The sequence below is a fragment of the Conger conger genome, chromosome 2, assembly GCF_963514075.1.
Source record: "Conger conger chromosome 2, fConCon1.1, whole genome shotgun sequence".
Classification (NCBI taxonomy): Eukaryota; Metazoa; Chordata; class Actinopteri; order Anguilliformes; family Congridae; genus Conger; species Conger conger.
In genome coordinates, this window is record NC_083761.1 from 71,906,534 (window position 1) to 71,924,354 (window position 17,821).

The 17,821-nt window shown below is 55.3% G+C and overlaps 1 protein-coding gene across 1 annotated transcript in view; it reads left to right on the forward strand.

Moving 5' to 3' along the window:
* Positions 1-17,821, forward strand: part of LOC133121299 (trinucleotide repeat-containing gene 6C protein-like) — a 58,383-nt gene that overhangs the window by 29,940 nt on the left and 10,622 nt on the right. Inside the window, exons 5-11 of the mRNA XM_061230504.1 lie at positions 9,741-12,149; positions 13,632-13,832; positions 14,183-14,349; positions 14,760-14,837; positions 15,662-15,719; positions 15,812-15,960; positions 16,328-16,474. Coding sequence (XP_061086488.1) covers positions 9,741-12,149; positions 13,632-13,832; positions 14,183-14,349; positions 14,760-14,837; positions 15,662-15,719; positions 15,812-15,960; positions 16,328-16,474 — 3,209 coding nt within the window. The remainder of the gene's footprint in view (positions 1-9,740; positions 12,150-13,631; positions 13,833-14,182; positions 14,350-14,759; positions 14,838-15,661; positions 15,720-15,811; positions 15,961-16,327; positions 16,475-17,821) is intronic.

The following is a 17,821-nucleotide window of genomic DNA, read 5'->3' on the forward strand; positions in this document are numbered from 1 at the left end:
TGCCCCACCTGAGAATCAAAGCTGTAACCTCGTGCAAGGCTGCTTTCTCTAACCATTAAGCTATGCTGCCTGTGTTTTTTAGTCAGGATTCTGAGAGTCTTATTTTTTGAATACAGTCTATTTATATATAAAGCTGTTTATACACTCTGAGCACTTTATTAGGTAGAGCTGTACACCAGTTTGTTAATAATAATATTTGATGTAAGTGACCGTGGAATGATTATTGGTGCCAGACAAGAGTGGTTTGAGTATCTGAAACTGCTTGATCTCCTGGGATTTTCACACACAACAGTCGAGAGTTTGCCAGGAATAGTGCAAAAAACATTTTTAAAAATCCAGTGAGCAGCCGTTCTCCAGGCAAAAACACATTGTTAATGAGAGAGGTCAAATAATCAAGCATTACAGCAGTGGTATGCAGAAGAGCATCTCTGAACACACAACGCATCATAGCTCTAAGTGGATAGGCTACAGGAGCAGAAGCCCAAAATAAAAAAATAAAGAATAATAAAAAAAGAATAGTTCCAATAAACATCTAATAAAATGCTCAGTGAATGTATATCCTAATTCAGGTTAAGCACATTCCTCTTCTAGCAGACCTATAAACACGGTTACAAGCCCAGTTCCCTAAGCTGTGCCAGAGTCGAAACCAGTTTTATAAACCCAAGCCATATGCGGCTACAGGTCTTTTTCATTTTAAGCTCTTTAACAGTTAATGGTTTTTATGGAGATTGTATCGGGTGGAATTAAATATTTTTTATGGTGATAAACGTGTTTCTCTCTTCCCGGTGACACTTCCTGATACACGTATCATCTCCGCCTTGGGTGTAGTTCCAGTTATGAGAGATTCTCTCGGCCTGCGACATTGCCAAATAACTTAATCCTTCGCTCAAGGGTGGGAGATACGTTTTATCTCTCTCCTCCTTTTTTGATAACAGGAATGGCTTCTTGAAGAATCTGTTTTTATCAGAGTTAATTACAGTGCGCTGAGGAGGCAGAATGGGCCCACTGCAGTGCAGGGAGTTAGGCTTGGTTTGGCTCTGTTGAGCAGGACCCCTATATGTGTGTCCCAAGGTGCCCCGGGCACTGCCTGCTTTTGCCCCCGCTGCAGTGCAGAGAATGTTGGGGTTGGTTTGGCTGTGTTGAGTAGGACCCCAAGATGTGTGTCCTAAGGTGCCCTGGGCACTGCCTGCTTTTGTACCACTGTTGTGCAGGGACTTGCAGTTGGTTTGGCTCTGTTGTGCAGGACCGCTAGATGTGTGTCCTAAGGTGCTCTGGGTGCAGGGAGTTGGAGTTGGAGTTGGAGTTGGAGTTGGAGTTGGAGTTGGAGTTGGAGTTGGAGTTGGAGTTGGAGTTGGAGTTGGAGTGGGAGTGGGAGTGGGAGTGGGAGTGGGAGTGGGAGTGGGAGTGGGAGTGGGAGTGGGAGTGGGAGTTGGAGTTGGAGTTGGAGTTGGAGTTGGAGTTGGAGTTGGAGTGGGAGTGGGAGTTGGAGTTGGAGTTGGAGTTGGAGTTGGAGTTGGAGTTGGAGTTGGAGTTGGAGTGGGAGTGGGAGTGGGAGTGGGAGTGGGAGTGGGAGTGGGAGTGGGAGTGGGAGTGGAGCAGGACCCACAGAGCATGGAGGTGGGTGTCCTAAGGTGCCTGGAGATTGCCTGCATTCTCTCGTTCACACCACGGTAAAAGCAGCAGCTTTGATTGACAGGGCAGGTGCACGCCCCCCCCCCCCCCTTGTCCATGGGCAGGCATCACTGCTCTTAAAGCAGAACATTCAGTGCTGCTCAGAGTGACGTGACGTAGACCAGTGTGGGCTGGATTCCTTTATGTTTTTCTTCATATCGGTGTGTTGAATTCCTCACGCGGCGGGTCACGGAGAACACACCGGCTCCGAGCGGGCTGTGGGCCACCCACCGAGTGCTGCCAAGCGCGCGTTCACAGTTATCGCATCGGGACATACGTCCGCCTCGCGTGGGTCCGCGAAGAGTCTCGGCTCGATCCATGTGCGAAAGGACGCTTTGTTTAAGTGCCTATATGTAGAGCCAAGTGCTCTCCTGTCTTGCGGGGGATCGATGTTCTGCGCGGTCGAGCGCCAAGTTACGAGCCTTTTGCGTTTGCCGGGAGATTTCCGTCCCTTCCCCCGAGTTTATCAGTGAGAGTTTATCAGTCTGCTCTCTTCACTAACGCTAATCCATGTTCCTTAAAAGCTGCGAAGCAGGAAGCAGGGCTACGTAAGGAGGTTTGGCTCCATTACGAAGGTACGGTGCAGTCGTTTTAGAATTAGAATCGGATGCTTGTATCATTATTATTTTAAATTAAATGCACAGTTTCAGTGACGGTGTTTATTGTGTGTGTCTGCTCAGGCGGGCTGCAGCCCGGCCCTGTGCGGAGCTGAGGTCTGTGAGAGACGGGCGGTTGGGCTATTTTTAAGGCTGCTGCGTCACTGGCAGCTTCTAGCGTGGCGTGTCTTCGCAGTGAGGACACTGTGCATGAGCAGAGGGCGGGCGCGGTGAGGTTGACCCCCCAGCAGGGCTGAGCCCTGGCGGTCTGAGGGGGGGGGGCGGCCAGCGCTGTGCAGGTGGGGGGGTCACCTGCGCGGAGAGGCACCGGCCTATCAGGCCCCCCGGCGATGTGGGCGTAGGGGGTCACGTGACCTGCCGCGGAGCGGGGGGTGTTGGTGGGATTGGGGGCAGGGAGTTCCTGGCCTCATTGTGTCCCCTCAGATTTGTGTGATGTGGCAGGCAGCTGGGCTGGCGTGCCCCTCCCCCCCCCAGACCCTGCTCCAGCGGGACCCCCCGCTCAAGCCTGAGGCGTGGCCCACATGGAGGGTGGAGCCGGCTGGACGTAGCAGGTGGTCGTGGGGGGGGGGGGGGGGGTGGTTAAGCTGGCCGCGTCCCGTAGCCGTGGGAAACGCAGCCGAGCAGCTGATGTTATGCTTTTACATGGTCTTAGATCGCCATCTTCCCCCTCTCTTTCAGGAAAGGGTGTTTTTTGTTTTTTTTACCCATTCCAAACCGTTTATAGTCATTATAGCATGGTTGTCAAACTCCAATCCTGGAGGGCCGCAGTGTCTGCTGGCATTTGTGGTTTAATTTCAATCAGCCACCAATTAATGCCTTGACAACAAGGTGCGTGCACTCCATAGCCAACGAAAGACTTGAGTTCATCACTCGTCCTGGTTTATCATTTCGAGTGTTTTCACGCCTTTGTCGTTTATGTTCCCGGCCTGCAGTGAATTTGCCGTTCGATCGGAAGACGCGACCCGGCTGTGCGACGGACGGCTTAACCGGCCAATAGGAAGCGGATCGTGCGGAGGTGAGCGTGTCGTTGAGCGTGTGGCCGAGGAGCTCCTCCTCGGTCTTCCAGTGGAAGGTGGCGGCGCTTCCCCTCTCCCCACGCGGGCCGGGCGCGGGGCGACAGGCTTTCACCACCGTGCCATTTCCGTTCCGCAAAACAAAGCCAGGCCTTTTGATCCGCACAGAGGCCTCATTTACGGACAAAGGAACAATCAAAAGCGGCTTCGGTTACATCACCGCCATCTCTGGCTGACGCTTGAATGGGCCCGTGGTAAGGGCCCGTTCTTCCCACTCCGAGGTGTTGTGTTTTTTGGAGGCATTTGGACCGCTTCTAAACAATGCCGTCCTTCATGTTGGGAGCTGGCGTTCTTTCACATGGTCTCTCTGCAGCTCTCTCTCTCCCTCTCTCTCCCTCTCTCTCCCTCTCTCTCCCTCTCCCCCCCTCACTCTCTCTCTCTCTCTCTCTCTCTCCCTCTCCCCCTCTCCCCCTCTGTTTGGGATCAGGCTCGTTGTGTGAAGGCGCTTGGCTCTCGGCCCGTTTCCCCGTGAGCTTCTTTGTGTGTCTGTTCCTCTTTCTCGTGCACGTGCTGCCATTTATTTATTTATTTCTTATTCGGGGTAATTTCACCGAGGACACTGCCAAGATGGCGAAATTGCATCAGTATGCGGTTTAGGGTTGCACTAATCTGATGTAAATCTACAAGTCTTGTGTTTTTAGAATGGGTGAATGTGTGCGTCTGGTTTTCATAGACACACGCAGGGAAGGCGTATGAAGATGTGTGTGTGTGTGTGTGTTTTTGCATGTGCATGTGTAGCTACGTGAGTTGCTGTGTGTCTCTGTCATGTCTGTCTGCGTTTCCGTGTGTGCGTGTCTGTGTGTCTGTGTGTGTCTGTGCGTGCGTCTGTGTCTGTGCGTGTCGCCGCACAGACTTTTTCTATTAGTTTTTTTGGCAGCTGTTGAGAGTGCACGGTTGTAAGCCACACCGCTAATTGCTGCCAGAGTGGAGTGGGCTAAATATTTAGTGACAGTTTGAAAGCACGGGAGAGGAGAGGAGCGCAAACGTGTCTTACGACACGCAGCCAGCTCGTGCAGGGAAGATTTAACCTGCCCCCCCCCCCCCCCCCCATCACACGCGTTAGCCCCTAAAATGGGGAAGACCCCTCGGGCGGGAGCGGGCGGGGGCGGGGAGCGGGCGGTCGGGTCGGGTCGGGGCGAGGCGGCGCTCCGGGACGCTCCGCTGGCACGCGGGGCTGGCAGCGCTTCAGAAGCCGCGCAGCAGACACTCCGAGTCTGAGATGGCCACCGCTCCGCTCGCAGCCTAGCGCCTCTCAAGATGGTCGGGCGGAACCTCTCCTCAGGTACTCCTCCGCCTCCCCTCTCTCCCTTTCTTCCTCTTTTCTGCTCTGCCCTTTTCCGCGGTCTCGCTTCGTATCGCCCGTGGCGTGCATAACAGTCGGGAAAAAGAGAAGGGGGGGGGCAAGAGAAATGGAACCAGGTTCTTGCTTTCCGTTGTATGATTAATGTATTGTGCAACCTTTTTCCTGCCCTTTAGAGAGGGAGAGGGAGGGAGGGAGCGAGAGAGCGATCGCTGCGGAGAGGGGGAGAAAGGGAGAGAAAGGGAGAGAGCGGTGTGTAGACGGCAGCTCCGTGCTTTTGGCTGCGGTTCAGGTTTGATAAAATGGCGTCTCTGTCTGCCGGGCTGCGCGAGGGACGGATCCGCCGCGCCGCTTCTTCCTCCCCTCTCTCTCCCTCCCCTCCTCTTCCTCCTCGCCGCCAGCCCGCATCGCGCGCAGGGGCGTGCGCCGGAGCCGCGTCGCGTACAAACAGCCGCGCGTACGTGTGCGCAGACGTGCACCCAAAACAGTGCCAGTTCTCCGCTGGTGCTAATTACTGTGATTTCCTCCTGCGCCACTCGGTAGTGTAGAGCGGGTGTTCGTGTTTGTCTGGCGTTTGTGAGGCTGGGAGACGGCGGTTTCGGTGGAAAGCGTGTGAATGAATGTCGCCGTGAGGCAGGAGAGGGGCAGAGCTGGATTTTCTTCGGGGCGTTGTGACCGCGCTCCGGGGCGGCGCAGCGACACTCCGGAGAGCTCCGCCACAGTCGCGCACGTCCGTCATGTGACCGCCCGGCACATGCTGGTGTGGCCAGCCAGCGGAGGAGGGCGGTAGCGGGTTTAGCGGGGGACGGGGGGCGGGGGCAGGCTTTGCGCTGAATCACCCCGCGCATTCCTGCGCTGCTGCCCGGTTCCCCGGACCCTTTGTGAATGAGCGCCATCTGGGTCCGTTTGGTCTCGGCGCTGTTCTTGAGTCGTTCGGTCCGTTTGGTCTCGGCGCTCCCCTGTCTCTGCGGTCGGAGCGGCCGCTGAAACTGGCGTTCGGAACCGGGGGTTCGTTTTTGACTGTCCAGTCTAAACTGCTGTAGCGAGGTAGTGTTTTGTTTACCGTTGGTCAGGGTTCGTGCCCAGGTGTCAAAACGTGGGAGAGGGAGGGGGGGGGACGAAGCACAAAATGTATATAAAGCCCCCTATTGTTTTTATTTATTTATTTAAAAATGTTCATGTATTCTTTCCACTACTTCAGGAAAAAAGAAAAGTAAATGAAACCCAGATGGTTGCTGGCAGGCAAATTGAGGCCCCTTCCAGTACCCATAAACACATGTTAATACTCTAACAGTCAATCAAACTCCAATTTCCAAAGTTTAGGAGTCAAAAGCACTTATATTTCTGGAACCATACTTCATATACACTAGATATTGGATTTATGTTATCAATTATCTGCTCATTGAAGTTTGTGTCGGTAGCTCAGATGGTTTGGCTGTTTGTGGCATATATGCTTTTATATTTAATGATTTTCTTTTTTTTGTTTCCCTATTTAAACGTTTCCCAATATACATCAATGTATGTCACAGTGCTGAAATGTAGTAGAAATGTTTCCAATAAGCGAATGAACGTGTTGTACAGATGTTGCAAATTGGCATAACATTTCTGATGAAATTTGAAATCAGACACTTGGACCCATCCCAGCAAATGAACGGTGCCGCCACCCGGCAATCCCTACTTTTATTGTAATTTCCACTTGTTTCTATATATTGTTTGACAAGGCAAAATAATAAGACTTAATGTCGTTTGTGCTCATTGGACTTTACCGGGAACTTGAGTGCTGAACAGTAGTTTTGTGGAAGACATCCACGTTTGTTCAGAGAAATATTTCAATATTGTGCCATGGACGGGCCATGTTATTGACTCGAACAGGGAGGGAGATGGACCTGCTGGGCGTCCATTTTAAACAGCCTGCTGACTTGAACTACTCTCAGTCCTCGACACCAAGAGGTCTGCATGAAGTATCAGCTTTCATTCCCTGGAGCGAAACATGCTAAAACAGGTCATCTTCTGCATTTAAAATGGCCGCCTCTCAGTTCTGTATCGCCCAGTGGAGGGTGGGTGAGGTGGCAGGGCATTCACAGACTGTACCAGGCATGCTGTGCCTCACACTCTTTAGTCTTTAGATTAGTGGTTCCCAAACGTTTTGAGCCATGCCCCTCATTGGTCATATATATTTTTGATATCTTTGGTTCCACTTGGATGCTATGGGCTTTTCGGTTTGTAATGGACGGGGCCATGTTTGTTCTCTGCGCCGCTTTAGTTTAGCGTGTTGTCGTGATGTTTTTGCGATACGCAGTTAAGAGGAGATTGCAGAGGATGGTTTACAGTGCGTGTTTGTGATCACGGCTCCCGACGACGTGCGATACTGCACGTGTCCGTGCTCTGCCCCAGCTCATCACCCGTGCGTTTATTTATACTTTAAAAGCAATGAGGATAACCCCAGTATATTGCATGTCTTTTTACGTGCTTATATTGCCACTAAGAAGAGGAGGAAATTAACATGACACCAGATTGTGGTCTCCTTCATCTTGGCAGCTACCACCGGAGTATGCCAAGCTGATAACCTGACAAACGGCCGATTAAATTAACACGATGGTTTCAGTCAGGACGGACACATTATCTGCCCAGTGCTAAAGGGAGGACGCATCTAATTTTAAGACTCAAAATGGTTGGGTATTAAGCTGACACAGGCCGCTGTACTCACTGCTAGTTATTTCCAGCCAAGCATTAAGCCATAGTATTCATGTCAGTGAGGCTAGCTTTTATAGCTAGCTTGTGTTGCGGTATTGATCCGCTTCTTCCTTATCTTTATAAATGTTTATTTTATTTTATTTAAAAAACACAATTGCAGACTCAGACTTGTGCCTTTGGCCACAGTGGCCCAATTCTAGACTCCTCCCCTTGTTTTCTGCTGTTCTAGAAAGACCCCGAGTCGCATCTTTTTTTTCCATCAGATTTGTGCCCCGTCTGTGCGGGAATCAATCGGATATGTAGCCGTGCAGCTTGCACGCGAAGCGCGTGGACGCTCAAATCAAGACCGTCCACGCCTGCGTTTAGGGAGGCAGTGTCCGCCGGAACATGACTCGTGCCGTGTGCTCTGCCGTGTCGTGCAGTACTCTGCGGCACCGGGCTTGTGGCAGCCGCTGAAATGGCCGGTAGCCCGATGGCCTTTGCGATAACGCTGTCTGGGGAGAGGAGATAAGCGGACCGAGGGGGAACAGGGTCTTTGAAATCTCTGCTCGGAGTGCAGCACCCGCTTGCTGTGTGGCATCTTAAGCCTCGCGAATGGATACTTTCCATTCGACCGGGCCTGCCTTTCCTGCCAGCGTTTAATCCATGCTGGATGGGCATTAGCTCTTTTTAATCAGCAGATTAGCTGCTGGTCTAGAATATCAGGTTGAAAGGTAAGAATCAGGACCAGACCTAGTGTGAGATGTACAGCTCTGCTGGCTGCCTGCTATTTCCCAAACTGTTTTCAAATAATTTTGAGTAGAGATGGCGTGAAATGCAGAATGTGTGCCGTCTTGTTGGTTGAGTGCAGAAGGCACGGTATTGCAGGTAGGAGGATGGCGTTGGGTTGAGCATAAAGCTTGGGGCTGTGACACCCTCAGGTGCAGAAGCTGTGGAGGAGAGAGGGAGAGAGGGAGAAGCGGCGCTGAGCCGTTTGAAAGAGCCGTTCGCTCCCAGCTTTGTTATTGTAATTCCGCTCAGGAAATTTATATTAATAGTATGTGTGTAAACGGGATGGAGTGTTTGTCTGCTTGCTCTTGTGTGTGCGTGCACATGTTGTGAGTGTGGATGTAGGCGGCCTGTGTGTATGTACGCATGTTTCTATATATATATATATGTGTGTGTGTGTGTGTGTGTGTGTGTGTGTGTGTGTGTCCGTGCGCACATTTGTACGCACGCGTGTGTATACGTGAGCGCGCATGTGTATGTCTATGCACGTGTGTGTGTGTGTGTGTATATGTATGCGCATGCCTGTATACGTGAGTGCGCGTGTGTTTGTGTGTGTGTGTATGCACGTGTGTATATGTATGCACATGCGTGTGTATACGTGAGCGCGCGTGTGTATGTCTATGCACGTGTGTACGTGTACGTGTGCGTGTGAGTGTGTGCGCGCGCGCATAGATATGTGCGTGCGTGTGCTACAGTGAGTCAGAGCGGAGCGCAGGCCTGCAGTGGAGCGTGCTCAGTGCTGTCCCAGCGCGGTGGAGACATGGTGGAGCGTGCGCAGTGATGGATGAGAAGCCCGTCTCTGGGTCTCATTCCTCTAAACTCCGCCGCTCCGCCCCGCCTTCCCCCGCGTGGAGAGCGATGGGCCTTTCACAAAAGACCCGCTTTTAAATTACATTTTCGCCGTAACCCCAGTCCTCTCAACACGGCCATTTGCATTGTTTACTGTGTGACGACACTCGTGCCGAAGCTGTAATAACAGAGGTGTGGAGATGGCATTGCGTGTGTTGTGTGTTCCTGTGCTGTGTCTCTCTTGTTTGTGAGGTCCTCCCCTTTTGTGTGTGAGTGTGAGGCACTAACGGTGCTCTCTGCTCTTGTGTTGTGTGGTGTGTGTGACTAATGCTGCTCTCTGGTGGTGTGTGTGTGTGTGTGTGTGTGTGTGTGTGTGTGTGTGTGTGTGTGTGTGTGTGTGTGTGTGTGTGTGTGTGTGTGTGTGTGTGTGTGAGTGTGTGTGACTAATGCTGCTCTCTGGTGGTGTGTGTGTGCGTGTGTGACTAATGCTGCTCTCTGGTGGTGCGTGTGCGTGTGCGTGTGCGTGTGCGTGTGCGTGTGCGTGTGCGCGTGCGCGTGCGCGTGCGCGTGCGCGTGCGCGTGTGCGCGACTAATGCTGCTCTCTGGTGGTGTGTGTGTGTGTGTGTGTGACTAATGCTGCTCTCTGGTGGTGTGTGTGTGTGTGTGTGTGTGTGTGTGTGACTAATGCTGCTCTCTGGTGTGTTGTGTGTGTGTGTGTGTGTGTGTGTGTGTGTGGCACTAACACTGCTCTCTGGTGGTGTGTGTGTGTGTGTGTGTGTGTGTGTGTGTGTGTCTCTAACTCTGCTCTCTTCTCTGGTTTTGTTGCAGAGCTGCCCCTCCAGAGTGGCCCGGGAGCGCAGTATGAGCCCCCCCACTGGGGTGTCCCGCCCAGCAGCCAGAGCGACAGCAGCAGCAGCTGGGATCAAGTGATCATCGACGACAGCGACACCGAGGCGTGGCCTTCCATTTCCCGCGGCGACAGCCACGCGCCTCCAGAATGCGCCGCGGACACTGAGCGCGCCGCCCACCTCAGCAGCAGCAGCAGCAGCAGCAGTAGCGCGAGCATGGCCACAGGGGGCGCCCAGCAAGGCCACTTCCCCGCGCACCACCCCGGGAACAAAGCCGGCGCCGGCCACCCCGGGAGCTCCGGGCCCGGCCCGGGCGGGGCGAGCCGGGGCTGGAGCTCCGGCGCCGCCCACTGCCCCCCCGGCGCCGGCGGAGAGGGCAAACCGGACGGCCCGGCCGCGCCGGCCAGGGCCCAGCCCTGCTGGAACTCCTCCAACTTCAACCTGAACCTGAACCCCAACGCCAACCCCGCCGCTTGGCCAGTGCTGGGACACGAAGCGAGCGGCATGGGGGGCAACGGCGGCCCCCCTCCCAATCTCTGCAGCCCCACGGGCGCCGCGCCGGCCCCGGGCAGCAACGGCAATACAGGCAACGGCGCCTGGGGGGACATGATGGGCCCCGACGCCTCGGAGCCCCACCCCTGCCCATCCACGAATGTGTCTTTCAGCACGGAACCTCAGAACCTTAACACTGACGGACCAAACCACACTAAGCAGGAGCCGCTGAGCCCCGGCCCAAACCTCCCCAGCTGGGGCGGTCTCCCTGCGGGCATGGGCTCCCTCGCCCAGCCCCCCGCCGGCGCCTCGCAGGTTAACGGCGAGGGAGGCTCCGTTTGGGGCAACGGGGAAGCCAAGCCGGCCGGCTCCAAGGACTCTGGCTGGGACCCCCCGGCCGCCGGGGGCCCCGGCATGCTCGGCGCCTGGGGCCGCGGCGGGAACGGGAACGGGAGCGGGGCCTCGTCGGCCTGGGGACGGGCCGGGGGCGGAGACTGGGGCAAGCATTCCAGCGAGGCCAAAGGATGGGAGGGGGCGGGCAGCCCCCCTCAGGAGCAGCTCAACTCCTGGAGCCGCCCGGCCAACGCGCCCACCAGCGAGGGCAGCGGCGACAGCCAGGAGGGCCGCGGCCCACGCCGGGACCGGACGCCCAGCGAGGAGCCGGCCCCTCCGCCGCCCCTGCCCCGCCAGGACCTGGACCCGCGGGTGCTGTGCAACACGGGCTGGGGGCAGACCCCCGTGCGCCAGCACACCGTGTGGGACATGGAGGAAGCGGCCCGCGCCGACCGCAAGAGCCACACCGGCACCGAGGCCTGGGGCTCCTCCCCGGCCAACCCCAACGCCAGCTCCGGGGCCACGGGGCCCAACGGGGGCGGCCCCGCTCCCAGGCCCGACTCGGGCGGGAAGGCTGAAGCGCCCGGCCCCGGTGGATGGGGGGCCCCGGCCCCCGTGTCTAACCAGCCCAGCTCTGGGTGGGGCGAGCAGCCCCCCGCCAAAAAAGTGCCCAACGGATCCGCAGGCTGGGGTGACGCTCCGCCCGGAGGCCCCAACGCCAGCGCCCCCAAAGCCAGTCAGTCCTGGGGTCCCGAGGAGAAGTCCCCAAGCTGGGACGACCCCCCTGCCAAGCCCAAAGCTCAGAACTGGAGCGAGGGGCCCAAACCGTCCCACAGCTGGGGCGGGAACGGGGGCGGCGGGAACGGAGGGGAGTGGGGGGAGCCAGCGGAGGGGAAGAGGAACGGAATGGCCGGCACCCCCTGGGAGGGGGACGGCGGCGGCGGCGGCAGCTGGAAGGAGAACCCTCGGAGCTGGGGCAAGGGGGCTCCGGGGCCCGGCGGAGGATGGGGCGAGACCCAGCGCCCGCCCCCCCCGCCGCCTCCACAGAGCTGGGGAGGCAAGCCGCCGGACGGCCCCAGCTCTAACGGCAGCTCCGGGGGCAGCGCGGGGTCCTGGGGCGGCCCCGGCTCGGTCAAGCAGAGCGGCTCTGGCTGGAGCGGAGGCGCGGGCCCCGGGGGCAACGGGGCCAAGCAGGAGCCCGGGGGCGAGCCCACGGGCTGGGAGGAGCCCTCCCCTCCCTCCATCCGCCGCAAGATGGAGATCGACGACGGCACATCCACCTGGGGCGACCCCAACACTTACAACAAGACCGTCAACATGTGGGACAAGAACAACCCCGTGGTCCAGAGCAACCCGCCACCCAACGCCAACCCCCCGCCGCCGCCCAGCAACAACAACAACAACCACCACCACAACCACAACCACCACCACCACCATCACCCACACCACCCGCACCACAACCAGCCCCCTGTCCAGAACCACGGCAACAATAACGGCTCACCCAACGCACCCCCTCCTCACCAGCCCGGACCCCCACCCAACCGGCCCCCTCTAGTGGCTCCAGGTAAGAGGCCCTTCTGCATGTACGTCTTCTCACCAGGTCCGTTTTTTACCAAACTTTACAGACACCTGTACTCTACCTCTGCCCTGAGAGATACCCACTCTTCGGGGTGCTGCTTTGATTTGGTGGAACAGGAGTTCACGGCGTCACTTCATAAGTGGTTTTTAGGCTTGTTTTTATTTGGATACAGTCGTCGTATCCCCTTTGTGGGCAGCTTGTTTTGAGGTTCCGTTCAGCAACTGCGGTCAGTCCTGAGTGTGCTCAGTTCTGCTTTAAAGGCTACATTGTTGTTCCAATTGCAGAATGAAATTGAAAATGAAATTACCATTGGCCATGATATGAAAATGGATATAAACCTGATAGATGTTCAAAAGTCGGTGGATGTCAGTACTATTGCATTGACTTTGGTTTTAATAATCCAGTGCCTTCACTGTTAATACTGTAGCTGCAGGGTTTTGTCTTGTTTGTGTAGCCCAGGTTTTGCCTTGTTTGTGTAGCTGTGTAATGCCGGTAACAGGCCAGTGTCAGTGAGCATTTGCCTCTGGAGGCCATGTCACTGCGGACGGCTGCAGTCTGAACGCAGACCTGCGTCAAATACGTAATCGCTCTGGATTCAAATACTTTTCTATGGTGAACTGATCTTGCCCGGTGCAATTGAGCCGTCCAAGAGGACCAGAAGGTCGAGTTGGAACATTTTGAGAGTTTCATAGGATCCAATACGCCAGACAAGCTCACTGAAGTATTGGAATTGAAAACAATGACGCATTCGACTCAGGTCTGTCTGACAACCATCTCTGGGCTGCCCGGCGCCCCCTGCTGACCGCCCTGGCGCACACTCCCGCCCAGAACGGGCTTTCACTTGGCACGCGTGGGGTGCCTTCCCCTGCCAACCGACGCGGAGACGAGCCAAGAGCTAAACGGGCGTCACGGCCGGCCTTCTGGCCAGACCGGGGCTCCTCAGGCACCTGGCTGCCCTGTGTATGTGGGGCTTGAACTGGCCAGACCGGGGCTGCTCAGGCACCTGGCTGCCCTGTGTAAGTGGGGCTTGAACTGGCCAGACCAGGCCTGCTCAGGCACCTGGCTGCCCTGTGCCCAGGGCGGCCTGTAGCGTAGTGGTTAAGGTAAAAGGACTGGGACACGCAAGGTCAGCGGTTCTAATCCCGGTGTAGCCACAATAAGATCCGCACAGCCGCTGGGCCCTTGAGCAAGGCCCTTAACCCTGCATTGCTCCAGGGGAGGATTGTCTCCTGCTGAGTCTGATCAACTGTACGTCGCTCTGGATAAGAGCGTCTGCCAAATGCCATTAATATAATGTAATCTGTATGTGGGGTTTGAACTGGCCAGAGCGGGCCTCCTCAGGCCCGTGTCTGTGGGGTTTGGGAGGGAAGAAAATGGCTGAAGGAACAGTGGCTCGTCACATCAGCAGGAATGATATGGTGGTTTTCTTCTATAACACCATGCTCTGGCTTCTTCTCTCTCCTCCAGGCTGGGGCGACCTGCCCAATGTCCAGCCCAAAGCAGACCCCTCTTGGGGGGAGCCTCCCGCCCCGGCCCCTTCGGTGGACAACGGCACCTCTGCCTGGGGCAAGCCCCCCGGCAGCGGGACCTGGGGGGAGGGCGGGCACGACGGCCCCGGGCCCTACGGCAGGGCCGGCGCACCACCAGGATCCGCGCCCTGCAAGCCAGGTACCCGAAAACCAGGCCCCCACCCGGCCCTTTCTCACAAGAACCAACAGTATCGTTTAGTACAGCTGTGTATCGTATACATGAGTGTAGCGTGAGCGCAGTCTGTCTGAGTGTGTGTGTGTTTGTGTGAGCCGGGAAGGAAAAATGCTGCAATAGAGCATGGCAGGTTGATCAGACGTGGCATTTGACTCATTCGTTTTACAACACTGACCCCTGGTGCCTGGATGGCGTTACTGCGCTTCAGCGTGTGTGTTGTTTATGCGGCACGCGGCCAGGCGAAGTGGGAAGTGTAACGTGTCCCCTGTGAGGGACCGCTGTGCGCTGAGCGTGGCTCCTGTGCTCCCTTCCAGCCCCCAAACCTATGCAAGACGGCTGGGGAGGCGGCGGGGAGGAGCTCGGCATGGCGGCGGGCCAGTGGGACCCTGACGATGGAGACATGTGGAACAGCCCCGCCTCCCAGGAGAGCAACTCCTCCTGCAGCTCCTGGGGGAACCCGTCCAAGAAGGGCCCTCCCAAGGTGAGGCACTGTCTGAGTCTGAGAGTGTGTCAGTGTGTCACAGTGTGAGAGTGTGTCAGTGCGTCACAGTCTGAGAGTGTGTCAGTGTGTCACAGTCTGAGAGTGTGTCGGTGTGTCAGTCTGAGAGTGTGTCAGTGTGTCACAGTCTGAGAGTGTGTCAGTGTGTCACAGTCTGAGAGTGTGTCAGTGTGTCACAGTCTGAGAGTGTGTCGGTGTGTCAGTCTGAGAGTGTGTCAGTGTGTCACAGTCTGAGAGTGTGTCAGTGTGTCACAGTCTGAGAGTGTGTCAGTGTGTCACAGTCTGAGAGTGTGTCAGTGTGTCACAGTCTGAGAGTGTGTCAGTGTGTCACAGTCTTGAGAGTGCGTCTGAGAGAGTGCGCTATCCTCATTGGCTCTTCTCTCCAAATTAAGGGGAAGGGGCCTAACAAGCAGGACGATGCCTGGATCATGAACCGCCTGATCAAACAGCTCACTGACATGGGCTTCCCGGTGAGTCCAGTTACAGTTACACATGCTGCATCTAGTCATACACTCACACCCCTCAGTCATACACTCACACCCCCATCTAATACACACACTGCACCCAGCCATACACCCCCATCTAATACACACACTGCACCCAGTCTAATACACACACTGCACCCAGTCTAATACACGCACTGCACCCAGTCTAATACACGCACTGCACCCAGTCTAATACACGCACTGCACCCAGTCTAATACACACACTGCACCCAGTCTAATAGACACACTGCACCCAGTCTAATACACACACTGCACCCAGCCATACACCCCCGTCTAATACTAATAGTTATATGGATGTTAGAGCAAAAATGATTAATGGATAAGTCAGCATCCTTCCCTTAGCTATCAATAGTTGATATATAAAGTTAGCTAGTTTGTCTCCCGAGACAAGCGCATATCATCATGGTAACAAACAACAATGTGTGGAAAGTGGGAGATTACCCAGCCCAGACAGTTTGGGGGAACTTTTATTGAGGGGAAATTTTGGCTTGGAAAAAAAAGTTTTAAAATAAATGACTGAATAAAACGATTATGCACATTTGTTTTGTTGTTGCCTAAAGGCAACTGGCAAGTGCCACATTTAACCACCATGTTACTCCTTTAAAACTAAATGTGGAAATTCAGGACTAATTTGTGTCATATTATGAAATAAATGTTCACGTGAATCATTAGCATTGCTTGCATTCCATTAGTTATGCAAGCAATGCTAATTTAGCATGTGCATGCGTAATACCATGTTAGTCAGTGCTAATGCTAATTTGCTGACTCCTGCTGCCGTCTGTGTGCAGAGAGACCCGGCTGAGGAGGCTCTGAAAAGCAACAACATGAATCTGGATCAGGCAATGAGTGAGTGTCCCTACTGTGCCTTCAGTACAGCAATACGGGGTGCGGAGCGTGCGGGCGTGGCCTAACTGTCCGTCTGTCTGTCTGTGTCACAGGCGCCTTGTTGGAAAAGAAGACGGAACTGGACAAGCGGGGGATGGGAATTTCTGACTACAACAACGGCCTGGTCAGCAAAGCGCTGGGCTGCCGGCCCCCGGCCATCTCCAAAGAGTCCTCCTCAGACCGTACCCCCTACTTAGACAAGGTGCGGCCTGGCCTACCCGCGCACCCCCCCCCACTCACAGCTGTGTAGTGCCTCTATTTGGTCATCGTGTGGCATAGCCGCATGCCTATGCAAGAGCTTTCTGCTATGGAGCCTGGGTGAAACGTTACGATTGTTACTTCTTAAATAACCGCCCGGGTAATTAAATGCAAGCTAGTGTGCAGAGTGCATATTACTTTGTATTCCATAAGGGTGTCTGATGGGTTGAACGTAAGCTGCGTGTTAAGAATGAAGTGACCTCAGATGTATCCCAGTAAGATTGCTGACACACTTCCCGCACTCGACACGCTGCTTTGTAACGGCGTTGAGTGAACACCGTCAGTAATTGACTGCGTTGGGCCCCTTGCAGGATGGCGGCCTGGTGGAAGACGCCCCAACCTCACCGTTTATGCCTTCTCCCAGCCTGAAGCTCCCGCTGTCCAGCTCCGGCCTCCCCAGCCAGGGCCTGGGGGGGGTCGCTTCTGGGCTGGCCATGCAAAACCTGAACAACAGACAGGTGAGCGACCAGCCGCCCTGTTCAGAGCGGATAGGTGAGCGGCTAGCAGTCCTGCTCAGAGCAGATAGGTGAGCGGCTAGCAGTCCTGCTCAGAGCAGATAGGTGAGCGGCTAGCAGTCCTGCTCGGAGCAGATAGGTGAGCGGCTAGCCGTCCTGTTCGGAGCAGATAGGTGAGCGGCTAGCCGTCCTGTTCAGAGCAGATAGGTGAGCGGCTAGCAGTCCTGCTCAGAACAGATAGGTGAGCGGCTAACAGTCCTGTTCAGAGCAGATAGGTGAGCGGCTAGCAGTCCTGTTCAGAGCAGATAGGTGAGCGGCTAGCAGTCCTGTTCAGAGCAGATAGGTGAGCGGCTAGCAGTCCTGCACAGAGCAGGTAGGTGAATGGCTAACAGTCCTGTTCAGAGCAGATAGGTGAACGGCTAACAGTCCTGCTCAGAGCAGATAGGTGAGCGGCTAGTAGTCCTGTTCAGAGCAGATAGGTGAGCGGCTAGCAGTCCTGTTCAGAGCAGATAGGTGAGCGGCTAGCAGTCCTGCTCGGAGCAGATAGGTGAGCGGCTAGCAGTCCTGCTTGGAGCAGATAGGTGAGCGGCTAGCAGTCCTGTTCAGAGCAGATAGGTGAACGGCTAACAGTCCTGTTCAGAGCAGATAGGTGATCGGCTAACAGTCCTGCTCAGAGCAGATGGGTGAATGGCTAACAGTCCTGTTCAGAGCAGATAGGTGAGCGGCTAGTAGTCCTGTTGAGGGACTGTGAGTAGTGACCACCTGACGCTGCTTTCCCAGGTTGAATGATCCCACACAAAGGCACTGGAAAAGTGCTGAGGAAAAGCGTGTAAATGCCCCTCATGGGAGTTTTTCATTGCGGTAATTGTGGTGAGGGCAGAACGGTGGGACCAGGTTGTTGGGTTTTTGTGTGAACCCCAGGAGTTCAGCAATGCCCTCTAATCCCATCTGCCACACACAGCCAGACACCCCGACTCTTGCCTCTTCCTTTTATTGTTGGGATACGAGCAATACTCCATCTCTTTTCAAGCACTTATGTCTGCCTGTTGTTAAATCGCAAAAAGCAAATGAAAATTGACAAAGCGGAATTCTTCTAAATGCACTGAGGCTGTGCGTGGCTGGCATCATTCTTGCTTTTGTGCGCTGAGTGTAGTCACCCTTTTAGTGCTCCGTAGTTATCGCAGCCCTTGATTTTGAAAGTGCAGAACAACAGGGGAGATGAGAGGAACTCTGCTGGCCTTTATTTCACTGCCTGTCCTGGCAAGGTCAGGCTGCATTAGGCCGAGTGGAGGTAAATTGACCCTGACTGGGAGAGTATGAACGGAGGAATTCAGCACGACACCGCATTGT